At 41.7% G+C, this 25,922-nt stretch overlaps 1 protein-coding gene across 4 annotated transcripts in view; it reads right to left on the reverse strand.

Moving 5' to 3' along the window:
- NHSL1 (NHS like 1) overlaps positions 1 to 25,538 on the reverse strand; it is a 264,179-nt gene extending 238,641 nt beyond the window's left edge. For all 4 annotated transcript variants that reach the window (XM_089676245.1, XM_089676244.1, XM_089676242.1 and 1 more), the window contains exon 1: positions 24,729 to 25,538. In XM_089676245.1, coding sequence (XP_089532371.1) covers positions 24,729 to 25,020 — 292 coding nt within the window. In that variant the 5' untranslated portion in view covers positions 25,021 to 25,538. The remainder of the gene's footprint in view (positions 1 to 24,728) is intronic.
- Positions 25,539 to 25,922: the final 384 nt, after the last annotated feature.

The raw sequence follows: 25,922 nt of genomic DNA on the forward strand, positions 1-25,922 counted from the left end.
CTGAAAAACATACAGCAGTAGCCCAAAGCAAACAATCAAACAATGAATCTACCTTCACATGGCTGGACTGAGGCGGCCACCAATGAGAATCTGTAGGCCCTCGCCAACGGTTCTAATGCTGCCTGCCGATGGCACCTGTGCCATTTCCATATAATGGCTCGTCTGAGCGGCTGAATGTGGACAGAGCTTCGTCCAACCCTGGTTGCAGACTGCGTGCGTCCGGGGTCGGCATTTCTGCGGATTTCTGGACACATAAACTGGATGCAGCTAATTGACCAGTTTGTGCGCAGCCATAGCACAGGGTATCGCTGTGTCCAGAGGAATATTTAGCTGCCTCAGAATACAGCAAACTATGCACCACTGACCCCCCATATGAATATTGCCTTTGTTTCACTTAAATGAAGAAACCTGACTGAATGCACCAGTAAAGTGTTATTCCTTTAGTTTTCTTTGCGTTCTTTTTATTTCCTTTCAACAGCTTTTATCCCCTTCACCTGAGAGTAAAAGATATTAGCTGCTGACCTCACCTCATGACCAGGTCCAATGGCTCACCTTTGATCAAAATTAGTCCCTTTAAGGCAAGCCATCACCAGCCTTTTCACAAAAGATGCTTTTTTTTCTCTCCTATAGTATTATCCTTTGCTTTGACTCCTCCGACTGCATACGTTTAATTAGAAAGGTTTCTCTCCTCTTTTTTTTTTTTTATAATCCTCCTCAGAACAAAAGTTGCAGCTTGTGGCGGCCTGCTGGGTTTCTCCACAAGTGCAGCTGCGTTTTTCTTCTACTGACACCCATCTGTTCTCAACACCAGTACCAGTCTGAGTAGCAAAAGGCTAAGCAGATGCTAGGCCTAAGTGACAAAATCTCCTTTTCAAAGAATGGGAATAAAGAATTACTAGACAGGGAACTGCTCGACAAAACCAGAGGCCATTTGTAGAATCCGTTGTGATCTTAACAGCTCATAAATCAGAAACAAGTGTACCTAGGACCCGACAAGGATAAGGATCACATTTTATTAAGCAGAACTGATGTGAAGAGAAAACTACATTCAGGCCAATTCATTTGTAGAATTTGGCTGATGAGAACGTTCCAAGGTTGTCTCTTCACATGAGAACCAAGGTTACTGTCTATCCCATAACATTCCTTCTGTGAGGAAAACAGGCCAAGCTGCTACTATGTATGAGGCCTAGTCTGATAAAAAGGACTACATGCAAAGAAATCCTCAGTTTATCTATGTATACAAACTTACTGCCATTGAGAATGTTATCATTCTTTATAAACTAAAACACAATCCCCGAAATTTATAAAGAGCAATCTGTCTGCCATTTGTGCAACTTGCCACAGATTTATGCCTGTAAGGTGTAAATGAATCTGTTGTGGAATTGCCTGTGAGACACCATTTAGGGCTCAATCATATGGGACACTTTACTGTGGGCCCTGTGCAGGCCCGTGTTTTCCCACCACAGGGATGTACAAGTGTTGCATGCATCCCTGCACCAGTTTTTATACTAGTAATGGTGGCGAACAGCGACTTATTGTGGGACTGCGGCAAACATTCTGACACTGTGGAGAACTGACTAACTGTCACTGACATCACCAGTGACACTAATACAGTGATCAGTGCTAATAAAAAGCACTAATACTGTACTAATGACACTGGGCAGAAAGGGGTTAACATCTGGGGCGATCAAAGGGTTAACTGTGTGCTCTCTCGCTGTGTGTGTGCTTTACACTGTAAGCACACTGCTTTGTATGGCTCTGCTATGAAGAGCCATACAAAGCAGTGTGCTGTAGCTGACAGGGGAGAGTTAGTCTCAGCAATTGCCGTGTGCTGGCGGGGAATTACCAGCCAGGACCCAGTGATCGACAGCTAAAGCCTACCTGGAAATGCAAAATCACGTATATATACGTGATTTTGTGCAGCCCTGCCACCCTGTAGCAGTATTTCTGCTATAGGGTGGCAGGAAAGTGGTTAAAAAAAAATGTAATCACCTTTATTCCTATACGTGATTTTGTGCAGCCCTGCCGCCCTGTAACAGTATTTCTGCTGTAGGGCGGCGAGAAAGCGGTTAAAAAAAAATGTAATCACTTTTATTCCTATACTTGATTTTGCGCAGCCCTGCAGCAGTATTTCTGCTATAGGGCGGCAGAAAAGCGGCTAAAAAAAATTTTTTATTCACCTTTATTCCTATCACAATAAATGCATGCATCCCTTGTGATAGAAATAAGAAGTGACAGGTCCTCTTTATAGAGAGATATGGGGTCAATAAGACCGCACATCTCTCCTCTACAATGTAAAGCATCAGATCAAAAAAGCATTAATTTAGTGCTTTAAAAAAAAAGGCCTTGTTTACAAGGCTCTGGAACCAGAAGTGACGTCGCTACGGTCCTCCAAGGGCATAGAGATGAGTGGAGGCCACCTTTCCTTCACTGATCTCTATGCCCAGATTGTTTCTCAGGTCAGGCTGAGAACCACCAGGCGGCGGTGGATGACGGCAAGCGGCGGGTGGGCAGTGAGGGGTGGGGTTATTTTCAGCACCTGTATCGGTGCTTATTTTCATATCTCAGGTAAGGCTGAGAACCACCAGGCGCCGGTGGGGTGTTTCTTGGCCAAAACATTTCGGCGACTGAAATTTGGGTGCATCCGTAGAAGTGCATGCGCTAAAAACGTACAGCACATACTGGATTGCATGGTACTCCTGTACCATGTGACATGGTGCAGGCAAACGCACAGCATTTGCGACCTGAGTTTGGGGAGTCGTTAGAACTGCACTGACACCTGCTGCAGATTGCAAGTGCAGTACATTTTGGACATCTTGTGCGAAATGAGGGTTTCCGGGACTGCATTCTAGTGTGAATGGGCCCTCACAGAGATTTCACGAAATAGTTTTAGAACAAGCTGCATGAAGCACACAGAACATCTGTAAACAAACACAGCATACATGCCTGGGATTTCCCAAAAGCAAATAATAATGAAAGTGTCAATAGTCAACATAGTATGTGATGACACATCATGTGATAGGTCTTGTACTGCATTCATACCATGTGAGCTATTTGGAAGACAAACGACCACCACTCAAGAAAAACCATCTGTGCTGACATAAAGGATGCAATGCACTACATTCAATAAAATGGACTTCATTCATAAGGCTCGGGTCACACTGCCACAATTTGGGATGCGACTTGTGAGCTCCCATGTTAGTCAATGAGAGCTGTCCTAATTAGTACTACTGAAGTCACTCCGACTTTAGAAAAGGTTCCTGTGCTACTTCAAGGCGACTTCTATCCAACTTGTGCCCATAGACTTTATTAGAAGTCACCTCCAAGTCGGATCCTCATCTCTATTGATGTGATTTGGATCCCACATTTGCATCAAAGTCATGCTCAAGTTGCATCAAGTTGCAAGAAGTTGCTTGGCAAAGTCACTCCGTAAGTCGCACAACTTTCAGGTCGCAGTAGTGTGAACCAAGGTTCTCACAGTCTACATTAGAAACTGTACCAAGTCAGATAAAGCTCTCCTCAATTCCTGGCTGCAAGACATCCAGCATCATCTAACTCTTTCCTCCGCAGCCTTATTCTTGGGCCACCTCTTTCATTTGTTGGATTTCAGTTCTGTTAATCAGGCAGACTCAACATTATATGAAGGCATTACCTAGGGCAGCCTGCATGCAAATACAGCATACCTGGGAACACCTACAACTCAAGACTGACATCCACCCATTAAGGCATTTTGATATTTGCGTAACTCTTTCTTTTAACAGCCACCCCACTGCTTGCATCAAGGACTCCTAAGAAGAGTACTAAGGAAGGGTTCTCTGATGTTTTCAAGAAGCTATATTTAACACCCTGACCATGATCTGTCTGCACTGCATAGAGAAGAACAGAGACTCAGTCATGATACCACACAGTGTAAAATAAGGCATGTAATGAAAATGGAAAGGTTTTATTTAATAATGTCATTAGCATGTTAATGGGGAGGGGGACATTAGAAGGCAAATTATAACCAGATTCAATTTCAGCTTTAAATACATTTTAGATATGAACCCTAATTTTCTGCTTTTCTTTAACTGCTGCTTCATACTACATTAAAGTACAACTAAAGGCAAAACATTTTTTTTTTGGTTTGGATAGAGTAGAGAGTGATTAGGACCCCTGTCAGGTTTTTATTGCTGTATGTGCCCCCAAATTTTGAGTTGTCCCCAGAAAAGTAATAGAGGGGGAAATCATCCAATGGGGATGCTAGTCCTGGTGAACTAGGGGTCCCCAAGGGATTCCAGTAATTTTCATGGATTTCCTATCACTTCCTGTTTGGCTATGGGACAGGAAGTGAAGGGAAATCTCCCGAATAGAACACAGATGGCAACAAATGAAAAAAAAAAATAGGCGGCTTATAACCCTCTCCTACACTTTCCAGTTTTGCCTATAGTTCTACTTTAATGGCACTGATTGTCATTACCTGCTATATGTCTTTGCATTCTGCTACATGTCTTTGCTAAAAAAAAAATCCCAATACATGTAAATTAATTGGTTTACATGAAAGTTATAGCATTTACAACTGGCGGTATATATACTGGAATTTTTTTTATTTTTACTAGTAATAGAGGCAATAAGCGACTTATAGTGGGACTGCGATTGGCATTCTGACACTGAGGGGAACTGACTTGGGGTCATTGATATCCCCAGTGACACCTATACAGTGATCAGTGCTAAAAAAAGCACTGACACTATACTAATGGCACTGGGTAGGAAGAGGTTAACATGAGGGCAATCAAAGGGTTAACTGTGTGCAGGGAGTGTTTTACTGTGAGGTGGTGTGTTGGTGCTTCACTGTAAGTACACTACTCTGTGCACAGCCATCCAAAGCAGTGTGTCCGAGCTGACAGGGAGAACTGTTAGTAAACAAAACAGTTCTGCTCCCCTTCGGAGATCCTTGGAAATCACCGGCACCGGCGAGTGATCACCAGGCGGGACCCGGTAATTGACAGCTGCGGCTGCAAATGGCGGCACAGGTAGGGCGCGCATGCCCCCCTACCCAGAAATACAAAATCACGTATACATACGTGATTTTGCGCACCCATGCCGCCCTGTAGCAGTATTTCTGCTATAGGGCAGTCGAGAAGCGGTTAATTATGGTTAAAGGCAATATCTAATACAGGGGTGTCAAACTGGTAGCCCTCCAGCTGTTGCAGAACTACAAGTCCCATCATGCCTCTGCTTTTGGGAGTCATGCTTGTAACTGTCAATCTTGAAATGCCTTATGGGACATGTAGTTTGGCAACAGCTGGGGGGCAGCCAGTTTGTCACCCGTGATCTAATACAACACTGGATCCCTTCATAAATGTGCCTCCTGTGCTTTCTGTATGGCTTCCACTAATCACAGCCCGCTAGCATGGTCATATATTGTGGAATGAAGAGATGAAAACATCCTTTTATACAGCAGGATGTGAACAAGAGGGATAAGTCTGCAAAGTCAAGGAAATGAAGCCTCCGGAAGCATCTGATGAATAAAACTTGAAGCAGGCCCTGGCTCTTTCATTTACTTGGTACATGCCCTTTACACAATGTAATAAACCTTTGCCCTTTTCCTGCTGCTGTCCTTTGAACTAAATGCTTTCATGTATATCTCAGGTACCATGAAAAGTACTTTCATTATGATATGCAATCAGACAATAGCTGATCAATAAAATGACTTGATGAGACTAATAACACCATGATGATTAAAGTGGTATTAAACTCCAAAACAAAAATGTAATATATTGCAGCTTATGTAATATACTGTATAGTGCATGATACAATAATATATAATGCACTCTTAAATGAGGTAGGTGCATTGGCTTACTTTCTTTGGCTTTCTTTCCTGCTACGTTCCAGACATTTGTCCCTGGGCACATATTGACCCAAACGTTAGTATCACCAGGGGCACAATCCAGCCACTGATAGAGTTTTACTGATAGAGGCTGTCAGCCTCTGATAGAGTTTTACAGGCTGCTGGCAGCACGATCACCCCGCACCAATGCTGTAGTTCTGTGCACCAGATATAAACGTTCATTGTGCATGGGGCCTGTAGGTAACTGCACAATTGTAAGCAATACATTTCTGGTACATGGTAGCTCAACACTTCCCAACGCTGCCTCCCAGCCCTTTAAGATGTTCTAAATGCCAGGAGGCAAAGACAGGCATTCTGATCATGTGACTGCTGGGATTGGATACCACAGCAGTCACATGATCAGAAAGCTTCCAATCGCAAGTAAGCATCTGGAGTGTTTCGGTACCTGCCAGTAACTGTGCTGGGAGGAGCGCAGGGCCACATATATGCAGCCTCTGGGTGTTAAAGCCCACCTGTCAAGAGGCCTAATACATGGCCAGCAAGAAGAGCTAAAAGTGTGTCTAAACCCAAAAACAAAAATATAATGTACTACAGACTACAAGTCCTAAAGGCCAGTACAAATGTCAGCTGGATCAGAAGGAACCAGCTGATGTTCGGTACATGTGTACTGCTGTCTGTTCAACAAGAGCCAGTCTAGCGACCAGCTTCTGTCGAACGGTCTTGCTGGAAAACAAGCATTCGGTCAAATCTTGCAGTCCAGGGCTGCAAGCATTGATCTGTGTATTCTGATGGGGGGAGGGGGGATCTAGTCCCTGCTGTCAGAATACAACAGCTCAGCTGGAGAGATCCCTGCATCGCACATCGCTGGTTGAATGAAGAAACACTGAACGTGTATACCTGTATACCCTGCTTTAGATGTGGTGGCTGTACCTTTCTTTTTCAGGCTTCTTCCCTTTTTTTTTTTTTTTTTACTTATCCTGTCAGTAACACGCTTCCTGTCCTAAAGTGACAACGCTCACCCACTGTTCTACTCGTACTGAACAGGGTTGCCACCCTAGGACAGGAAGTGTTAGAACTACAGAACACCACCACCTCTCCTCTTCTGCATAACATATAGGGGAGATGTTCTGTAGTTCACAGAGGTGAAGTGTGCAGGAATGTAGAACAGTTTGAGATAATACAGTACACAAGACAGAACTGGATTTCTGCCAGGGTAATGTTTTCAGTTATTGGACAGACCTAACTAAATACTTTCAATACTTGGTGCGTTCACAGGTTGAAAGGAAGCAAATTATATTAATTATTTCCTGGAACCTTGACAGGTTAATTTTGCAAATGAACAATACTTGCAGCCAATAAGGTGATTTTTGTCTACAGATCTTTCATATGAATGATCTACTAAGCTCTGCTCGGGGCAGGCTTAAAAGTAGTTGTAAGGCCCATACACAAGAAAAGGCTCACTGGCAGTTGATTGATTTCTAAGCTGTTTGTAATAATTAACATAATAAATATAGCTCTGTTAATACCTCTTTTCAAGTTTTTTGTCATATGACTGCGATTCACCTGCATACTGTACTATTGTGTGGTTGGGTGTGCTTGTTACCAAGAAGCTGCTGTGTCATTGCCGGAAGTGATGGTTGCCCACTTAGACACAGGTTTCCTGGGCTATTGAATACTAAAGGAGGTTATCCAGCACATACAAATCAATGGGGGAACATTTTGGGAAGCTGGAATTCCACTTTAAACCCCTGTAAAAATATATAGGATTTGTGACCCTAAAATTCTTTAAAGTCTGACTAATTAAATGAATGGGTTTCTAAAACTTGCATCATTAATAACTAAAGGGTATCATGTAAAACCCAGACTTTCTGCGTTGCCCTAAAATTCAAGTAATATGGAATTAAAAAAAAGACAACTGGTTTTATGTAGAAATGTGATAGAGAAAATCAAGATCAACTAATTACTTTTATTGCAAGGAGCTGGTTCACACTAGAAAGTGGCACGGGAAGAGTGCGCCATGTTTCATCCTGCACCACATGTGAATGGACTGCCCTTGCGAGATGCAAGTGGGTGCCATTAATTGTTCATGGCACCCCAAACCGGCCACCAAACCGCAGGGTCCCGCAGTATAATGTGGTTTGGTGCAGCACATTCTGAAAAGGTATGGCTTGCACAAATTTTTCTACATTCCAGTATGTTTGGCAGCTCTAAAACAAAACCACCAAAAAGGACATAGCACATCATGGCCTATCAACGATAGTATTTATTCTGGATGTAAAAATTATATGTTGGAACCATACAAAACAGTCATATCAATGCATATGCCCAACCCAAAATACCCCACCACCCTTCCCCCCTCACCTCCAACCGATGCTACCTACCCCCCCCCCCATACCCAGACATTGTCCAGCTTTTCTAGGATAGGGGGACCAAGGGGATTATAAGGAGGAGTGGGTGGTGGCTCCGTGTGCCCTAGAGTGGAGTAGGGGTGTAGCCACGGGGGTGCTGGGTGTGTGGGGTAGGGGGGATCAGTTGAAAGTGAGGGGGGAAGTGTGAAGGGGTGGTTTGGGTTGGGCATATGCATTGATATGATTGTTTTTTATAGTTCCAACATATACTTTTAACATCCAGAATAAATACTGCCATTGGTAGCCTGTGAGGTGCTATATCCTTTTTGGTGGTTTTTGTCGTAGTGCATTGTTCTTGGATGCATCTCCCCGATGTAGGGTTAGGAACTGACAGAGATACCATTCCCAGGATAAGACTTTTTTTTATATGTTTGGTAGCTCATTGAAATGTCAAAAAATGTTTGAACACATGCATTCTAGTGTGAACCAGCACCTGAATTAATATACAACATAGGAAAGTTTGAAAAGTGTAGAGCTGGCATGAGCCAATGTAATATATTCCAGGCATAGACAGGCAAAACTGCTTTTTATTAAAGCATATTTGTTAATAAAACTGTATACATGGGGTGACAACTACATATACAGCTAATTAATATGCATAAAGTTAATTGCTGGAACACTGTAAGAGTGTATGTGATCACCAATCAGCCATTTCTGTTTTGTACAGTGTGAGCACGATATAGGTACAAGGTCCATGGTGCTCATATCAACCAATCAAATGTCATCTGTCATCTTAATCCATTATTGGAAACCCAATAATAGTTTATCCAGAGTGTCCTGTGAAATGGAAAGTTCCTGGCACAAATCTGGTGATAAGGTTGACATACTATAGGATCAGGCTACAAATACAATCAAATTACATTATTAGTATAATCTGAAGCTGACTTTTTAAATTTGGAAAAATAAAAATAAAAATGCAATACTCTGCCAGATTTCTGGTTTTTCAGATTTTTCTCTGGAACAGTATCATATGAAGAGAAAAATTCTAACAATGACATGATGCGGATGCCACCCAGTACTTAGTAATTGGTTGAGCTGGAAGAAAAAGAAAAAATTTGACATTTTCACGTATCCTGTATGATAATCTCCCAAGGCCACGGCGAGATTATTTCACTTCTGCGCACTCTAAGGTCACAGAACAGCTGTTAGTACCTGGTCATTCCATTCTCAATGTTAACACCAGAACAAACATCTGTTAGATTGCTAAAGCTCCAAAACACAACTCCCATGTAAACACGGCTCCACATAAAGTTCATCATATCTTTCTCTACAATGTTTTTCCTGTGAATACAATTTAAAAATAACAAAATGCGTAAGTTGGCTATGCACTGATTGCCTGCAGGCTGAATGAAAACAAAACACTAGAGAACGTAGATAGAAGCTTCTTCTTTTCTGTGCCTGTTGCATTTTGACAACCAGCCCTGCCGCCTGTCAAAATACACAAACAGCGGCTGCCACTTTTGTCCAACAATTTTCCACCTCGCTTCATTATTTTTTAAAATGAGGGAATTCGAGCAGGACGATTATTGTATTAAGATATAGTGATTACAAATACAAAAGTAGGAACACCTTGCTCGTAAATCTTGCCAAAAGTTTGGGTTGGGACATATTTACGAGGTGGTATCAAAAAGGTTGCACAACCAGTCACAGAGCACCAACCTTCATAAATCAGTGTGGCAAAAGACATTGTCTTGTGTACATCAGGAGCTGTGCAACTGGTGCTATTCTGACCACGTGCATTACCACATCTGCTATTTCATCATGGACAGCAAGTTAGAACAAAGAGCAAACCTGAACTTCTGCAAGAAACTGGGCAAATCTGCCACAGAGATGTTTGACGTGATTTGGCAAGTTTACAGCAATGCTGCAATGAGTCATTCAAGGTGTATTGAGTAGCATGCGAGCTTCAAGAACAGAAGAACATTACTGGAGGACAACGAGAGATCAGGAAGATCTTCAACAAGCTCAACCCCCGAAAATGCCCTCTTCCCGAAGATGAAGATCCAGCTCAAATGTCGACATTTTTACAACATTGCGGAGATCCAGAGATTTGCCCAGTTTTTTGCAGAATTTCACATTTTCTCTTTGTTCTAGTTTGCTGTTCATGATGAAATAGTAAATGTGGTCAGAATAGCAACAGTTGCACAACTCCCAATGTACACAGGACGATGTCTTTGGCACACTGACTTATGAAGGTTGGTGTGCCCTGTGATTGTGTGTGCAGCCTTGTGCTACCATCTGTTGGAGTGTTACAAAACTAGTCTCAAAACTTTTTGATACCATCTCGTATAGTACATGTACATGCATACATATATATAATCCCATATAATATATAATCACATATAATCCCAGCGATGGCACCTCCTGCCTGGAGTTTGCATGTTCTCCCTGTGCCTGCGAGGGTTTCCTCCGAGTACTCCAGTTTCCTCCTAAAGACATGCTGATAGGTTAATTGGATCCTGTCTAAATTTGCCCTAGTATGTGTATGTATGAATGTAAGTTAGGGACTTTAGATTGTATGCCCCTTGAGGGCATACAAGGGATGCTGATGTGAATGTACAATATATGTGTAAAGTGCTGTGTAAATTGATGGCGCTATAGCAGTACCATAAATAAATAAAATAAATAAATATATCCCTTCACTTACACTTTGTTTATTCCCCAACATAAAAAATTGTTTTTTTTTTGGAATTCACATATATTAAATAAAGTATGCTCTGGTCATGACATTAAAATGTTCCATTGTCTGCAGAGCCTTAATAGAGCAAGGTCTGATTAAGTATCTGATTTGTCTCTAATTTCTCTGATTATAAGGCACAAGTCATCTATCAAGTAACCTTCAGTGAAATAGTAGTCCTTGACACATAGAAGCATGGAGGTTAAACCAACATGGCCCATTTCTTGTGTCAACTTGATGTAAGTGACCGTTAAGGTCGCAGATGTTACAACGTCCCTGTTGTAGTAGACTTAACAAAGGAAACAAAAGGACCAAGTCATTAGGCGGCAAATCCAAAGGGAAAAGAGGTGATTTTAGACAAATGTTGAGATGGACAGTCCAGCTGCTGTTATAAATCACTGATATACTCACTACATCTTAAAACAATAAATCCTGCCAAGAACACCATAATTGTTGACCAACATATATAACTTTTTCAGGTCAATATTCTGACTCATTATTACGCCATTCCTAAAAATGAAGGTGTGTCGCCTGCCCAGACTGGCTGGTACAAATGCATTCTTCAGCAAGAAATATCCAGCCACACCAATACCTGTTATTAATATATTTGAGAAAGAAACTCTTTATTACCAACAGAAGGGTATTATTTACATTGTGCATTTAAAGCAAAGCTGAAGTGGTATATACCAGAGGTACTGTATATAACACAGGAGGTGTGGACATTTTTTAAAAAACTACCTGTCCAGGGACTAAATCGGGGCCCCAATCTACCTGTCCCTCATGACAATCTATTTGTCCAGATTAAAAAAAAAAAATTTAACCAAAACCGTATTTTAATCGGAGGTGATTTTAGGAATATATGGGACTTTTAAAAACAAAAAAGGCTTTATAACGACTTAAATGTGTAATATTTTTAACATTGGGCTGTTTATCTCCTCCTGCCCTCCCTGCCTGTCTTTAGCACCGCACCTAGCAGGGAGGAGGGAGACATTGCAGTGTAATGAACAACGATTGGCTGCTAGTCAAGAAATGGTGGGGTCAAGGCTTATACTTTTTCCCTTTCACTGCCAGAGCCGTTTTTTGGGTTTTTGCTGCCAGAGCCGTTTTTTGTGTTTTTGTTGCCAAAGCTGTTTTTGTGTTTTCGCTGCCAGAGCCGTTTTTGCGTTTTTTGCACACGTATAAAAAATCATTTTAGGCCTGAAGATTACACAAAACCCCCAAAACATTATATATTTCCTGAAAGCAGAGACCCTGAAGAATAAAATAGTGGTAGTTCCAAGTTAATTTTAGGGCACAAAAAAGCAATAAATTACTTTTTTTTTGGTAAACTATAAAAGATGAGGTTGCAGCGAGTAAATAGATATCCAACTTGTCAAACCTTAAATTTGTGCGCGCTCATGAAATGGCAACGAACTTCAATACCCTATATTTTCTGTAGGCAATGCTTTTAAAGCCCCTTATAGGTCATCGGTTTAGTGTTACAGAGGAGCCCTGGTGCTAGAATTATTGCTCTCATTCTGGCATGCGCGGTGATATGTAACATGTGTATCGCAATCGACAGATACAATGTATCTCTCTCCTCCGTTCATAGTTACATAGTTAGTCTGGCTGAAAAAAGACAAAAGTCCATCTGGTTCAATCATAAAAAAAAAGTTGTAATCCTTTACACACAGTTGATCCAGAGGAAGGCAAAAAAACCAGCAAAGCATGATCCAATTTGCTCCTGGTGGGAAAAAAAATCCTTCCTGATCCCCCGAGAGGCAATCGGATATTCCCTGGATCAACTTTACCTATAAATGTTAGTAATCAGTTATATTCTGTGTATCTAAGAAATAATCCAGGCCTTTTTTGAAGCAATCTACTGAGCTGGCCAGAACCAACTCTTGAGGGAGTCTACTCCACATTTTCACAGCTCTTACTGTGAAGGAACCTTTCCGTGTTTGGAGATTAAATTTCTTTTCCTCCAGACGTAAAGATTGCCCCCTTGTCCTCTGTGATGACCTCAGGGTGAATAACTCAACACCGAGTTCACTATATGAACCACTGATGTATTTATACATGTTCATCATATCCCCCCTTAATCTCCTCTTCTCAAGAGAGAATAAATTCAGTTCCTCTAATCTTCCCTCATAGCTGAGCTCCTCCATGCCTCTTATCAGTTTGATTGCCCTTCTCTGTACTTTCTCCAGTTCCCCAATGTTCTTTTTGTGAATTGGTGCCCAAAACTGAAATGCATATTCCAGATGAGGTTTTACTAATGATTTGTACAGGGGTAATATGATATGATATCTCAGAGAGAGATAACATATCATATCTCATTCAGAGAGAGAAAACAAGGAGGGTGAGCTTCATAGTGACTGATCCCTGTGATAGCCAGAAATGGGAGTTCTGTGTCCCGATTGTAAGAACGTGCGGCACAATCCCAGCAGAAAGACAGGTACGCAAATCAGCGGCCCCACAGAAAAAACCCCAGTTCTGTGAGACCGCTAATTTGTGTGCGGTCGGCGTCAAGGGGTTATCCTCCCCTGCCGATGTTGTGGTTTGTCTCATCCTTATAAACTGATACATTCGGCTGGAGAGCTTGTGCTGTGAAAAACAACAGACTTCCTGGCTGGATTGCCAGATGAAGAAAAAAGAAGAAAGAAAGCCTAAAAAAGGAAACTAATACAGCCATCACATCTAAGAATTGATAAGCTGTAATATGATAAATGTTTGTTTTTGGGTTTAATGCTTACACGCACAGGCAACCAGAGAAGGCATAACAGGGCATGTATGCATGGTGACGCTTGGACTTGTGAGACATGTAGTTCCAAGGAGAGGGATTAGGACACTTTCTATGTGGATGGATGCTCCTTGGTAAATTTGGGGAAGCCGTGCACAGCAGACTGGAGACATGAAATAATTTGAGTTATGCTGCTTGCCTTTTCCTAGTCCAGTTTAATTATTATAGAACATGTGATGCTTTAGTGCTACTTTAAAGGTTACTTTACTTTTAAAACCCCCTAATTTTGTAAGCATAATAGCATTAATAATGAAATAACCTCTTGCCTCTGCTCTTTCTTCTCCTGTGCTTTCAGAGTTGTCATTACAGGCCCAGGTCAGTGTAAATACTGCTTTGTTCACATTCACCCTGTTTAACATCAGAAATAATCAAGATTGCAACTTAAAGGGAAGCTTTAGAACCTATCTTCTGTGCAATTAATCATGAATGATCATTGCTACACTACACTGCGCTCATGTAATCACTGGGGAAATAGATCACAAACTGCTTAGAAAACGACAGCCCCTGTATAAGCTTAGCAAACCACAGTCCATCCTATGTGAGTTCAGACATCCAATTAAAGTAGAATTTAAGGCAAGTTAGAGTGGAGATGAATTAAAACACCTGTCAGTTTTTATTGCAGTCTGTGACCCTGTTAGGGAGATTCACTCTCTCTATTTGTCCTGTTTACCATTATCATCAAAGTGAAAGTAAAAGAAAATCCCACATTTTTGGTTGTTCGCAGAAAAAAAAATACAGGGGAAATTTTCCAATGGGGACACCAGTTCTGGTGACTTGGGGATCTCCAAAGGGATTTTCTCTCACTTCCTATTTTGGCTATGTGACATAAAGTGAAGGTAAATCTTCCTAATGGGACACAGATGGCAAAAAGTAAACTGACAGGGGTTATAGCCTTCCCTTACTCTATCCAAAATGAAAAAAAAATGTTTTGCCTATACAGGTGCTTATACAGATGCATCTCAATAAATTAGAATATCATCAAAAAGTACATTTATTTCAGTAATTCAATTCAAAAAGTGAAATTCATATATTAAATAGATTCGTTACACACATAGTGATATATTTCAAGCATTTCTTTCTTTTACTTTTGATGATTATGGCTTACAGCTAGTGGAAACCCAAAATTCAGTATCTCAGAAAACGGTGTTACACTCTAATCAGCTAATTAACTCAAAACACCTGTAAAGGTTTCCTAAGCCTTTAAATGGTCTCTCAGTCTGGTTCAGTAGGTTACACAATCATGGGGAAGACTGCTGACTTGACAGTTGTCCAGAAGACAGTCATTGACACCCTTCACAAGGAGGGTAAGTCACAAAAGGTCATTGCTAAAGAAGCTGGCTGTTCACAGAGTGCTGTATCCAAGCATATTAATGGAAAGTTGAGTGGAAGGAAAAAGTGAGGTTGAAAAAAGTGCACAAGCAACAGGGATAACCACAGCCTTGCGAGGATTGTGAAGCAAAGGCCATTCAAGAATTTGGCGGAGATTCACAAGGAGTGGACTACGGCTGGTGTCAGTGCTTTAAGAGCCACCACACACAGACGTATCCAGGACCTGGGCTACAACCGTTGCATTCCTTAAGTCAAGCTACTCCTGAACCAGAGACACCGTCAGAAGCATCTTACCTGGGCTAAGGAGAAAAAAGACTGGACTGTTGCTCAGTGGTCTAAATTCCTCTTTCCAGATGAAAGTACATTTTGCATTTCATTTGGAAATCAAGGTTCCAGAGTCTGGAGGAAGAGTGGAGAGGCACAAAATCCAAGTTGCACTAGGTCCAGTGTGAAGTTTTCAGTCAGTGGTGATTTGGGGAGCCATGCCATCTGCTGGTGTTGGTCCACTGTGTTTTATCAAGTCCAAAGTCAGTGCAGCTCTCTACCAGGAAATTCTAGAGCACTTCATGCTTCCCTCTGTTCACCAGCTTTATGGAGATGCTAATTTCATTTTCCAGCAGGACTTTGCACCTGCCCGCACTGCCAAAAGTACCAAAACCTGGTTTAATGACCATGGTATCAGTGTGCTTGATTGGCCAGCAAACTTGCCTGACCTAAACCCCATAGAGAATCTGTGGGGTATTGTTAAGAGAAGATGAGAGACACCAGACCCACAATGCAGACAAGATGAAGGCTGCTATCAAAGAAACCTGGGCTTCCATAACACCTCAGCAGTGCCACAGGCTAATCGCCTCCATACCACGCCGCATTGATGCAGTAATTCATGCAAAAAGAGCCCCGTCCAAGTACTGTACATGGACATACTTTTAGGTAAGTCAGCATTTCTGTATTAAAATTTTTTTTTTTATTGGTCTTATGTAATATTCTAATTTTCTGAGATACTGAATGTTGGTCTTTCACTAGCTGTAAGCCATAATAATCAATATTAAAAGAAATAAATGCTTGAAATATATCACTGTGTGTAATGAATCTATATAATATATGAGTTTAATTTTTTGAATTGAATTGCTGAAATAAATGATTTTTTTGATGATATTGTAATTTATCAAAATGCACCTGTAGTTCTTGTTTAAGAAAGGAGACTGCACATCTAGAGGGATCCCTGATGTCTCTTTTGTTCTAAGTCCCAGTCTGCATATGTTGATCTCTGCATTGTAGCAAGTAATGACCATAACACAAGCATAAATAATGGGTGATGACATTTCTATACTCTATAACAGGGCTACTTGTAATATTATACCACATGTGGGTTGTATTTAACAAACGGCAACTATTGAGTCTAGGATAGGCGTAGCTACCAACATTCCTTGTATAAGAACAAAATATATAGTAATGTGATAATTCTCTACAGACCATGATAATTTCAACAATGAAAAACAGTTGTACCTAGTAATTAGATCATGCTATCAAAGGGTGGTTGTTGGTACTGATTTCTGCAGAAAAAATTAATGAACTTTAATAATATATTTTAATGCATGAAGGTGCAAGGCAGGGGTGGACTGACAACTCATGGGGCCCCTGGGCAATAGGGGATCATGGGGCCCCTGTGTCCTTGCCCAAACTCAAAAAAGCCTATGAAAAAGGTACCAGGGTCATCTCATGGGGTCCCCTACTGACCCCGGGCCCTCGGGCAGTTTACAAATGGTCAATCCGCCCCTGGTGCAAGGTAGCCATGGATGAACAATGGATAACAGATGAACTTATTGCAGTTCATCTGTAGCAGACACTTAAACTACATCCATATATTATTGGATTAATAGTTCCACAACTTTATGCTGGTAATATATGCTTTTATTCCTGGACTTTTTTCTAGTTTGCGTTATATGGACATTGAATCCCATGAGAAAATAGTATTTTGCACTAATGGGAGGAAATGTAAACCCGCACCTCCCAGGCTGACAAAACAGCACTCAACCCTGACTTAGCCATGCGGTCCATTTTGGAAGTTACGGTAATTCGCTTTTTAGTTCTGCCACTGCTTTTTGAAGTGGTTAAGTGGGCTTAACTTCTAAGATTTAAGTCATTTCCAAGAACTATAATTAGTCTCTACATGATTAATATGGTATATTTGAACTGAACTCTACATAGATGGAAAGGCCATCTTCTGTAGTGCACATCCCTACTGGGGATAAAAGCAAACAAATGCTTACAATGCTCCAATTCCGTTTATTTTTCTTATGGACATGCTGAGGATATTTGTTCTTAGAACAAAAAAATCTGTCGTTTCTCTCTTGCTACATTTTTCATGTCTTACGGGGGTTAAAGGAAAGTCTCCAAATCTCCATTTTTTATGGAGCCAGAATAATTTCCTGCACCTGTGAAAATACATTCATAGAAACTCTATCCTATCCCAAAGAGGAGTCCCGTGGTCAAGGTATGCTGCTTAAGCTCCCTGCCAGCATTTCTCGTCTGACACTTGGAAAACCTTGCTGAACCGTGTCAGCTGCTTCCCACTAAAAACCACACCTTGTTTTATGTTGACTTTTAAATGCTGCACAATGACAACACACCATGCTGATTCAGCTTGTAAGCTGCTCTTTGAATATTTATTATGCAAGGGTTTGCTGCCAGTTTGCCAGCTTTTGCATATGTATTGCACCACTGGTGGGATACTACAGTGTGTCTAGTTCTTAAAGGGGCCTTGTCAGATCGACATATGCCACAGTTTGAGGTTCCCAATCAGTGCTGGAGGGTGTCAATGATCAAATTCTGCAACCTATTCTAGTCCGTCATTATAAAAGGTGTCGCAGATGTATGTTGGCCCCAGTATTGGGAATCAGACAATGGGCATCTTCAATACCAAAGAGAAGTCACTGCTGTAACAGTTCCATTGGAAACACAGACATACAAAATACTGAAATAGACTAGAGCTTTTTAGAGGCTAAATGCACTTTCACCTCCATTCACACCTGAGCAATTTGTTAAATGATACCAAAGAGCGACAATGTCAAACATGAAGATTCCTATTATTTCAAAGTGCTCATTCACACCTAAGCTGCTGCTTGTTGCACAAAAAAGTACAAGAGCTATTTTTTTATGGAGATCTGTGCATTTTTGGCTCCATGGAATTCAAAGGAATAGCCTGAAAATGCATGACACTAAAGTTTTTGTACATTTTTGGCCTAACAACCACTCTTCTCCTCCTAGCAGCCTGTGAGCAAAATGAAGGATTCAAGAGTGTCCATTCTGGATGTGAAGACTTTCATCCATCTGGTGAGGGCCCACAAGAACCTTTACGACCCCAGTGATGTCCATTACAAGAATTATGCCAATTGGTCGAGGGCCTTGGAAGAAGCTGGCATAGTGGTCATGGTTCAGGAGCTCCGACTACACCACAGACACCACAACACCCCATAGAAAAACAGGTAGCAGATACAAGGACAACGACACTTTATGTCATTGATGATACTATTTTCCATTGGCTGAAACAAAAATGCCTAAAGCTTGAAAAAACAAGACAAATGCTTCAAAATGGCACATTCATGTTTGGAATAACATGCAAAAAATGCTTCAAAATTGCCTAAAAACTTGTGTGGCTTGTTCTGTGGCTGATTAAGGTAGTAATTAAACTCACTTAGTGCCTTATCTGCATTAAAATAGCCTCAGGACCTGTGTAAATAATATACTGTATGTTAGGTTTTAAAGAGATGAGGTGACAACCCTACCGAAAACACTCGCACTCAAGTGTGAATGGGAGCCCCCCAAGGCCTGTCCCCAACACTTTTTAAAAGCCACACCTGACCATGATCTGTCCGAATTTTTGCTGTGCGGCCTGTAGGCCACAACACAGCCTATCCTTGAACAGCTTTACTGTCTGGGCTTGCTCCTCTTGGGCATATGAGCCATGATCTCCACTCATTCCAATAGACTTCACTCATCCTGGTGAAGATATTTTTAAGAGGTTGGTCGGCACTGAGCAGACCACAAAGCAAAAAGCCCAGTGGGGCAAGGACAGGTATATACAGTATGTGGATGTCAGGGATGCTAGCGTAGGGCATCATGGGCATTAACGACGAGGTGCACTAAAAGTAAGCTTAAAGCAAAAGCTTGAAAAAGTTACATGCAACCAATCAGCAGTCATATTTCATTGTTTTGACTGATTTAAACAAACAAAACTTAAGTGACCATGACTTTTTTGTTTTTAAGTTATTTTATGTTATACAACTTTGAACAACCTTATTACTCTTGCATTGTCTCAAAGGAAACCTGACATAAGGGAAGCATGGAGGATGCCATTACTGAAAATGATGGCAGCCTGGCTGTCACATGCCGAACCTATGCTTCAAGACAGTGACCTAGGGTAAGTGTACAAATAATAACTTTTGAATTTTGAATTTACTCTGACGTTCCTGATCTTATTCTGGATCAGAGCCTGAGAAGGTATTGACAGGCAGTGATCACCATGAGACCAAGCAACAAGCAAGAAAATTGGCAATGTCAGCTGTATGTCTCTCAGGACAGGTTTCGCCCCTTACAGCTTCATGGAATGTGACTAATGTACCTAAAACATGCAAAACAAGTTTGAAAAAGTATAATTTCAAGAAAACTGCCAACTGAAACATTATCCTGCTATTCCAACTATTGCAAGCATGTAGTCAGACTTCCACAAGAGCACAGACACATTTCCGTTCTTTTCATATCAGCTTATAATAATATTAAGTATATAACAATAAAATTGACCGAATTATGAACCATGGGATTCCTGCAGTCAATTGCATGGTGAGAATCCTGAAGTAATCCATTTTGGTGTAGTGGCAGAAGTTGTCTACAGTTGTCATACAGATAGTCCCCATCATCACAGCACAGTGGCTAAATGGTTAACACTTCCGCCTGGCAGTACTAGGGTCGCTGGTTCGAATCCCAACCCTGGCACCACCTGCCTGGAGTTTGCATGTTCTCCCTGTGACTGCATGGGTTTCCTCTGGTTTCCTCCCAAACTCCAAAGACATGCTGGTAGGTTAATTGGCTCCTGTCTAAATTGGCCCTAGTATGTATGAATGTGAGTTAGGGACTTTAGACTGTACGCTCCTTGAGGGTTAGGGACTGATGTGAATGTACAATATATGTATGTAAAGCGCTGCGTAAATTGACGGTGCTATATAAGTACCATAAATAAATCACAGGCATTTAGGTTTACAGCATAATGGTGACTGTCAACTTTAGCAGCTGGCATTGGTATGACCATGATCAAAAAGGAGGCCCACAATGTACCTTACATCCACCCATGCATTTCAAATGAGGTTCGATGCACGAAAAAGCCTACATGGCCCATTTTTAACCAACCCAGGACAACGCAAAGCATGGGTATTCACACCAATGTATAGTGGTGCGCTGAAGTGTTAGGTGCATTGTTTACTGCATTGGCAGACATTCCGGGCCCATTACAAATACACAGAATGAACCCAAAACACATTTGAGGACAATTACAAATACACAGTATGCCCCCCCAAAGCACATTAACATGCATAAAAACATGAATGCACAGGGTATAATGTGTGCACAAACGTGAATCCAGCCAGAGTAAAAGTAACTGAATATCACATGACAGATCAGTGACTGCCACCACATCTCAAACCTTATAGTACATTCACATTTTATATACAGTAGACACAAAGGCAATGAAAAACAACCTGCTTTACTAAAAAAAGGAATAATAATACTGCACTCATAAAAGCCATATCTTAACCTCCCGGACTACTCATTTAGCAGGTTTCAATGTGTACATAGTAACCAGGATTAAATACAATTTCCAGGGAAGAAACAACACAGTATATTTACATTGCACAAATTATGAAAATGAACCTTGGCTCCTATGCATGTACCTGAAGTAAGCATTTAAAGCTATATTGCTCAAGGGGAACTGCTAAGTAACTAGGTATGAATGGATCTCTTATCACAAACTTATCACAAAAAATAAATATTGTAATGTAAGCACTGCACAACTTAATCAGCAGCAAAATGTGATATTTGAAAAGTGATAAACCCAGTAAAGACACTAACCAAATATATATAGAGAGAGATGGAATATAATGGACGCACTTGTCAACACTGGTGGATGGGACCTGTCTGCCATGGCAATAGATGATCTGGGATCTTTTTGAGATTGTTTCCATGCTATTTACCCAACCAGAGGAACATGTGCGAAGGATCTTGAATGCATTAGATGACAAGACACTGGGCATAGCAAGACAATGTTACTTCAGTAGACTTGCAATACTAACATGACTTAGCATGCCTAAAGCTGGCCATACACCAGTAAAATTTTGTTTGAATGGCCATATGAAAATTCAGAAAAATTATTTGTCAGAACAATCCATAGTATCAATATAAACGCAAAAAACTGCATAAGAAAACCCTAAAAAAAAGTACATTTTTTATAAAGGAAAATCACATTAAGCCTTGGTTCACACTAGTGTGATTTGTCATGCGACTTTACAGTTCAAAGTCGCACTATAGGTTGTACCCCATTTGCGATTCTGAAAAAGGTTCCTGTACTATTTCTGTGCGACTAGCATTGACATCTGTTAAATTAAATCACACTGAATAGTTGGCTTTGTAGAGCAACTTCAAAACCGCACTGGGGTGAACCAGGGCTAACTATTACAATTTTGTTCATTCTTCAAAAATATTTTGCGCTTCTCCTTCGCCTGTCGATGTGACTCCATTAACTATTAGGAAATTGAACGAACATTCCAAAAACAATTATTTTTGCACAAAATTCTACTGGTGTACGGTCAGCTTATAGCTACCTTTTGTATACTCTAAAAGGGCCTGCATTGGGGGACTACCTTTGGCACTAATGGGAAACATATGTGATTTCTGTGCAAGAATTATCATAGGAAATTCTTGAAAGAATCAGGAGAAAATAATCTATAGCTGCTTGTTTGGCTGGTGTCCAGGAGAAGCAGCAGAAAGTAATAGGAGTCTGTTACATGCACCTACAAGTAAGCAGATAATTTAAGGACAGGTTGTGAATTGTGATAGGTCTAATTCACATGATTGGCAGTTAGGCGGACCTAGGCGAGCTTGTGTTTGACAACATAACACAGGGTACATTTTTTTTATGGGTGGTAGGGTAGGCAATAAGTTTCGACATTCTATATAAGTAGGTGTGTTCCTTGGTAATTACAGTAGATCGGGTGTGTATTTAAAAAAGGAGACAAGGTGAATTGAAGAAATTCTGTACACGTAATTAACTGACAGCATTAATAGTGATGGACTTGGAAGAAGTAACAAAAGATTTGAGAGCTTGCATATTTCAAACTCTACATCCTCATAGAGAGGAACTATCTGCACTATAAATATAAACTGGTCAAGCTAGTTTTATTAGCATTGGTTTATATGCTGTTTATTGTTAGGTAAATGGAATTTATGGACTTATAGTAAATATACCCATAGGCCTGGTATGCCTATTAATCCCTTTTTAAATTGTAAGCTCTTATGAGCAGGGCCCTCCTAAATGTCTTGTTACAAATTGTCTTGTAACTAGGGATGAGTTTGGGATCCAAAACTAAGTTTTTAGGCAAATCAAGAAGGAAGCTGTCAGTGCTGGCCCAGCTACTACCTGGTCTTTCCTCGCTCCAAAGCTGCACGTTCAGAAAAGGGGAAGGATGCTCTTGATATCATTGACCTAATGTGACCACATGGCCACATAAGGTCAATGGGCCCAGGTATCTCCTGAATTCATCTCTAATCCGACCTACAACTCCATTTTATTTGTACTCCAAGGAGCTGTGGGCCAGGTCATTCCCTACCCTGCTGCTCATGTGGGTGGGGAATGACCTCACCTGAAGCTCACTGGAAAACATAAATGTGGGAGTTTGGGTTGGAGATCAGTTCAGAGGATGGCCAAACTCATGTCTATCAATGAAACTGACCTAATATGACCACATTAGGTCAATGATGACATGAGCATCCCTGTCACTCTGTGTATGTGCAGCCTGGGGAGCGGGGAATGACGCAGTTCATTGGAGAACATAAAAGTGTGAGTTTGGGCTAGAGATGAGTTCTGAGAAGACCTGAGCTCATCTCTATCAAGGACACTAACCTAATTTGGTCCTGTGACCATATCAGGTCAAGGACAATATCAGCATCCCTGCCCCTTTGTATATGTGCAGCTGCAGAGTGGTGAATGACCCAGCCCACAGCTCACTGGAGTACATAAAATCGGGAGTTTGGTTTAAAGATCAGTTCTGAAAACATCTTAGCTCATTTCTATCAATGATACTGACCTAATCTGGCCATGTGACCATATTGGATCAATGATGTCATTAGCCTCCCCATCCCTTTGTGTACGTACAGTGGTGAATGACCTGGCCTGCGGTTCATTGGGGTACATAAAAGTGTAAGGAACTTGGGTTAGAAATACGTTCTGAGGATGCCCAAGCTCACCTAGGTAAATGATGTCATGTGCTTCTCCACCCCTGTGGAGCAGGGAATGGTCCAGCCAAAGGTAAATGGGATACTGGGTTAGGATCAAACCAAGCTCATGCATGTTTGTATCTGTATTGTCTCTCTCATTATGTTAAGCATTGCATGAACAGTTGATGCTACATACACTCACCGGCCACTTTATTAGGTACACCTGTTCAACTGCTTGGTAACACAATACTGCTAAGCAGCCAATCACATGGCAGTAACTCAATGCATTTAGGCATCTAGACATGGAGAAGATGACTTTCTGAAGTTCAAACCGACCAGAATGGGGAAGAAAGGGGATTTAAGTGACTTTGAATGTGGCATGGTTTTTGGTGCCAGACAGGCTGGTCTGAGTATTTCAAAAACTGCTGATTGATAGAGATTTTCACGCACAACCATCTCTTAAAAAATCAAGACTCATCAGACCAGGCAACATTTCCAACCTTCTATTGTCCAATTTTGGTGAGCCTGTGTGAATTGTAGCCTCCGTTTCCTGTCCTTAGCTGACAGGAGTGACCCCTGGTGTGGTCTTCTGCTGCTGTAGTCCATCTGCTTCAAGGTTCAATGTGTTGTGCGTTCAGAGATGGTATTCTGCATACCTTGGTTGTAATGAGTGGTTAGTTGAGTTACTGCCTATCATCTCGAACCAGCCTGCCCATTCTCCTCTGACATCAACCAGGCATTTTTGTCCACATAACAGCAGCTCGCTGAATATTTTCTCTTTTTTGGACTATTCTCTGTAAACCCTAGAGATGGTTGTGCGTGAAGATCCCAGTAGAATAGATCAACAGTTTTTGAAATACTCAGACCACCCCATCTGGCACTAACAACCATGCCCCATTCAGAGTCATTTAAATCCCCATTCTTCCCCATTCTGATGCTTGGTTTGAACTTTAGCAAGTCGTCTTCACCTTGTTTAGATGTCTAAATGCATTGAGTTGCTACCATGTGCTTGGCTGATTAGCAATTTGTGTTACCAAGCCATTGAACATATGTACCTAATAAAGTGGCTGGTGAGTAAATCCTTAATAAGAATATTTGTGAGATGTAATGACATCTACAAGTTCTACAGAGGAAAAAAAATTGACAAGATGTTTCAGAAATGAAAGGTGCACCATCAAAGAACAAAGCCAATGTGTATGGTAAACAAAGAGCGCAACTACTTACGGACTGGCACCTTCCGGTGGTCCAAGTGGGATACACAGTGATGGAGGGATGCCAGGCGTCGTTGCAGGTGGGCACTGCGTTCTCCCAGGATAACTGCCTGCCCATGGATGCTGCTGAAGATGTCCTCAGCATGTCTGGATAGATCAGCCAACTGCTGGATGATGCGCAACATCGACTGGACACTAACTTCTCCCAGAGAAGTGACTACCAAAGCTGATCCGTCAGTGAGCCCCTCGGTGTCACCCAACCTACACACCTGGGTGGGCTGCACAGTCCTCAGATGGAAAGGCATGGCAGCAGCAAACTGGCAAGTTTCAGACAATGTGATCCAGGGTGTCTCCTACTGATCCTCTACATCCAGGCAGCTGGCATCATGTGCAGGGGGTGCAGCCTGACTCCAGGGGTTCTTATGATGACATTTGCCATCCGATCACACAACAAACTGGCAGCACTAACCCCACAGCCAGTCCTGTTGTGACTCACCGGCGATCAGCCTTCATTTGTATTCCTGATCCAGACTTCTCCCCAAGAAGAACCAGGGATCAGTAGGCACAGATTCAAATCCACACTCCCAGATCCCAGGGGGAGAAAACAAAGCTTCCCATTGGTCGGACAACTCAGCGCAGAGTCTTGTTATCCAGTGAAGGATCGGCTCTGATCGCTGCTGCGATCCCCTGTAATCATAGGGATGCTGGATGGAGGGGGAGCACCATGGACACAAGTGACAGCAGCATCCTCAGGAAACTTTCCCCGATCTGCTCAGGGGGGACTGGGCTGCCCAGCCGGTGAGGCGGAGAGTCTTCTGTGTGTTCAAATGAAACAGGAAAAGAGGCAGAATGGATCCCTCCCTCCAGATCCTTCTCCTCCTCCTGTGTGTATAGTCAGAGGACGGAGGGAGGGAGGGAGAGACAGGGAGGAGGAGGGGTGTCTGCACACTGTCCCGGGGAGGAGGGAGACACCTGTACATCAAACACTTCACACTGCTGGGGGGACACACAATGTACTCATCTCTATACTGAACTCATCTCTACACTGAACTCCTCTCCACACTGAACTCATCTCCACACTGAACTCCTCTCTACACTGAACTCATCTCTACACTGAACTCATCTCTACACTGAACTCCTCTCCACACTGAACTCCTCTCCACTCTGAACTCCTCTCCACACTGAACTCCTCTCTACTCTGAACTCC

Source organism: Staurois parvus, unplaced genomic scaffold, assembly GCF_062004578.1.
Source record: "Staurois parvus isolate SC_StPar_1 unplaced genomic scaffold, SC_StPar_1.0 ptg000165l, whole genome shotgun sequence".
NCBI lineage: Eukaryota > Metazoa > Chordata > Amphibia > Anura > Ranidae > Staurois > Staurois parvus.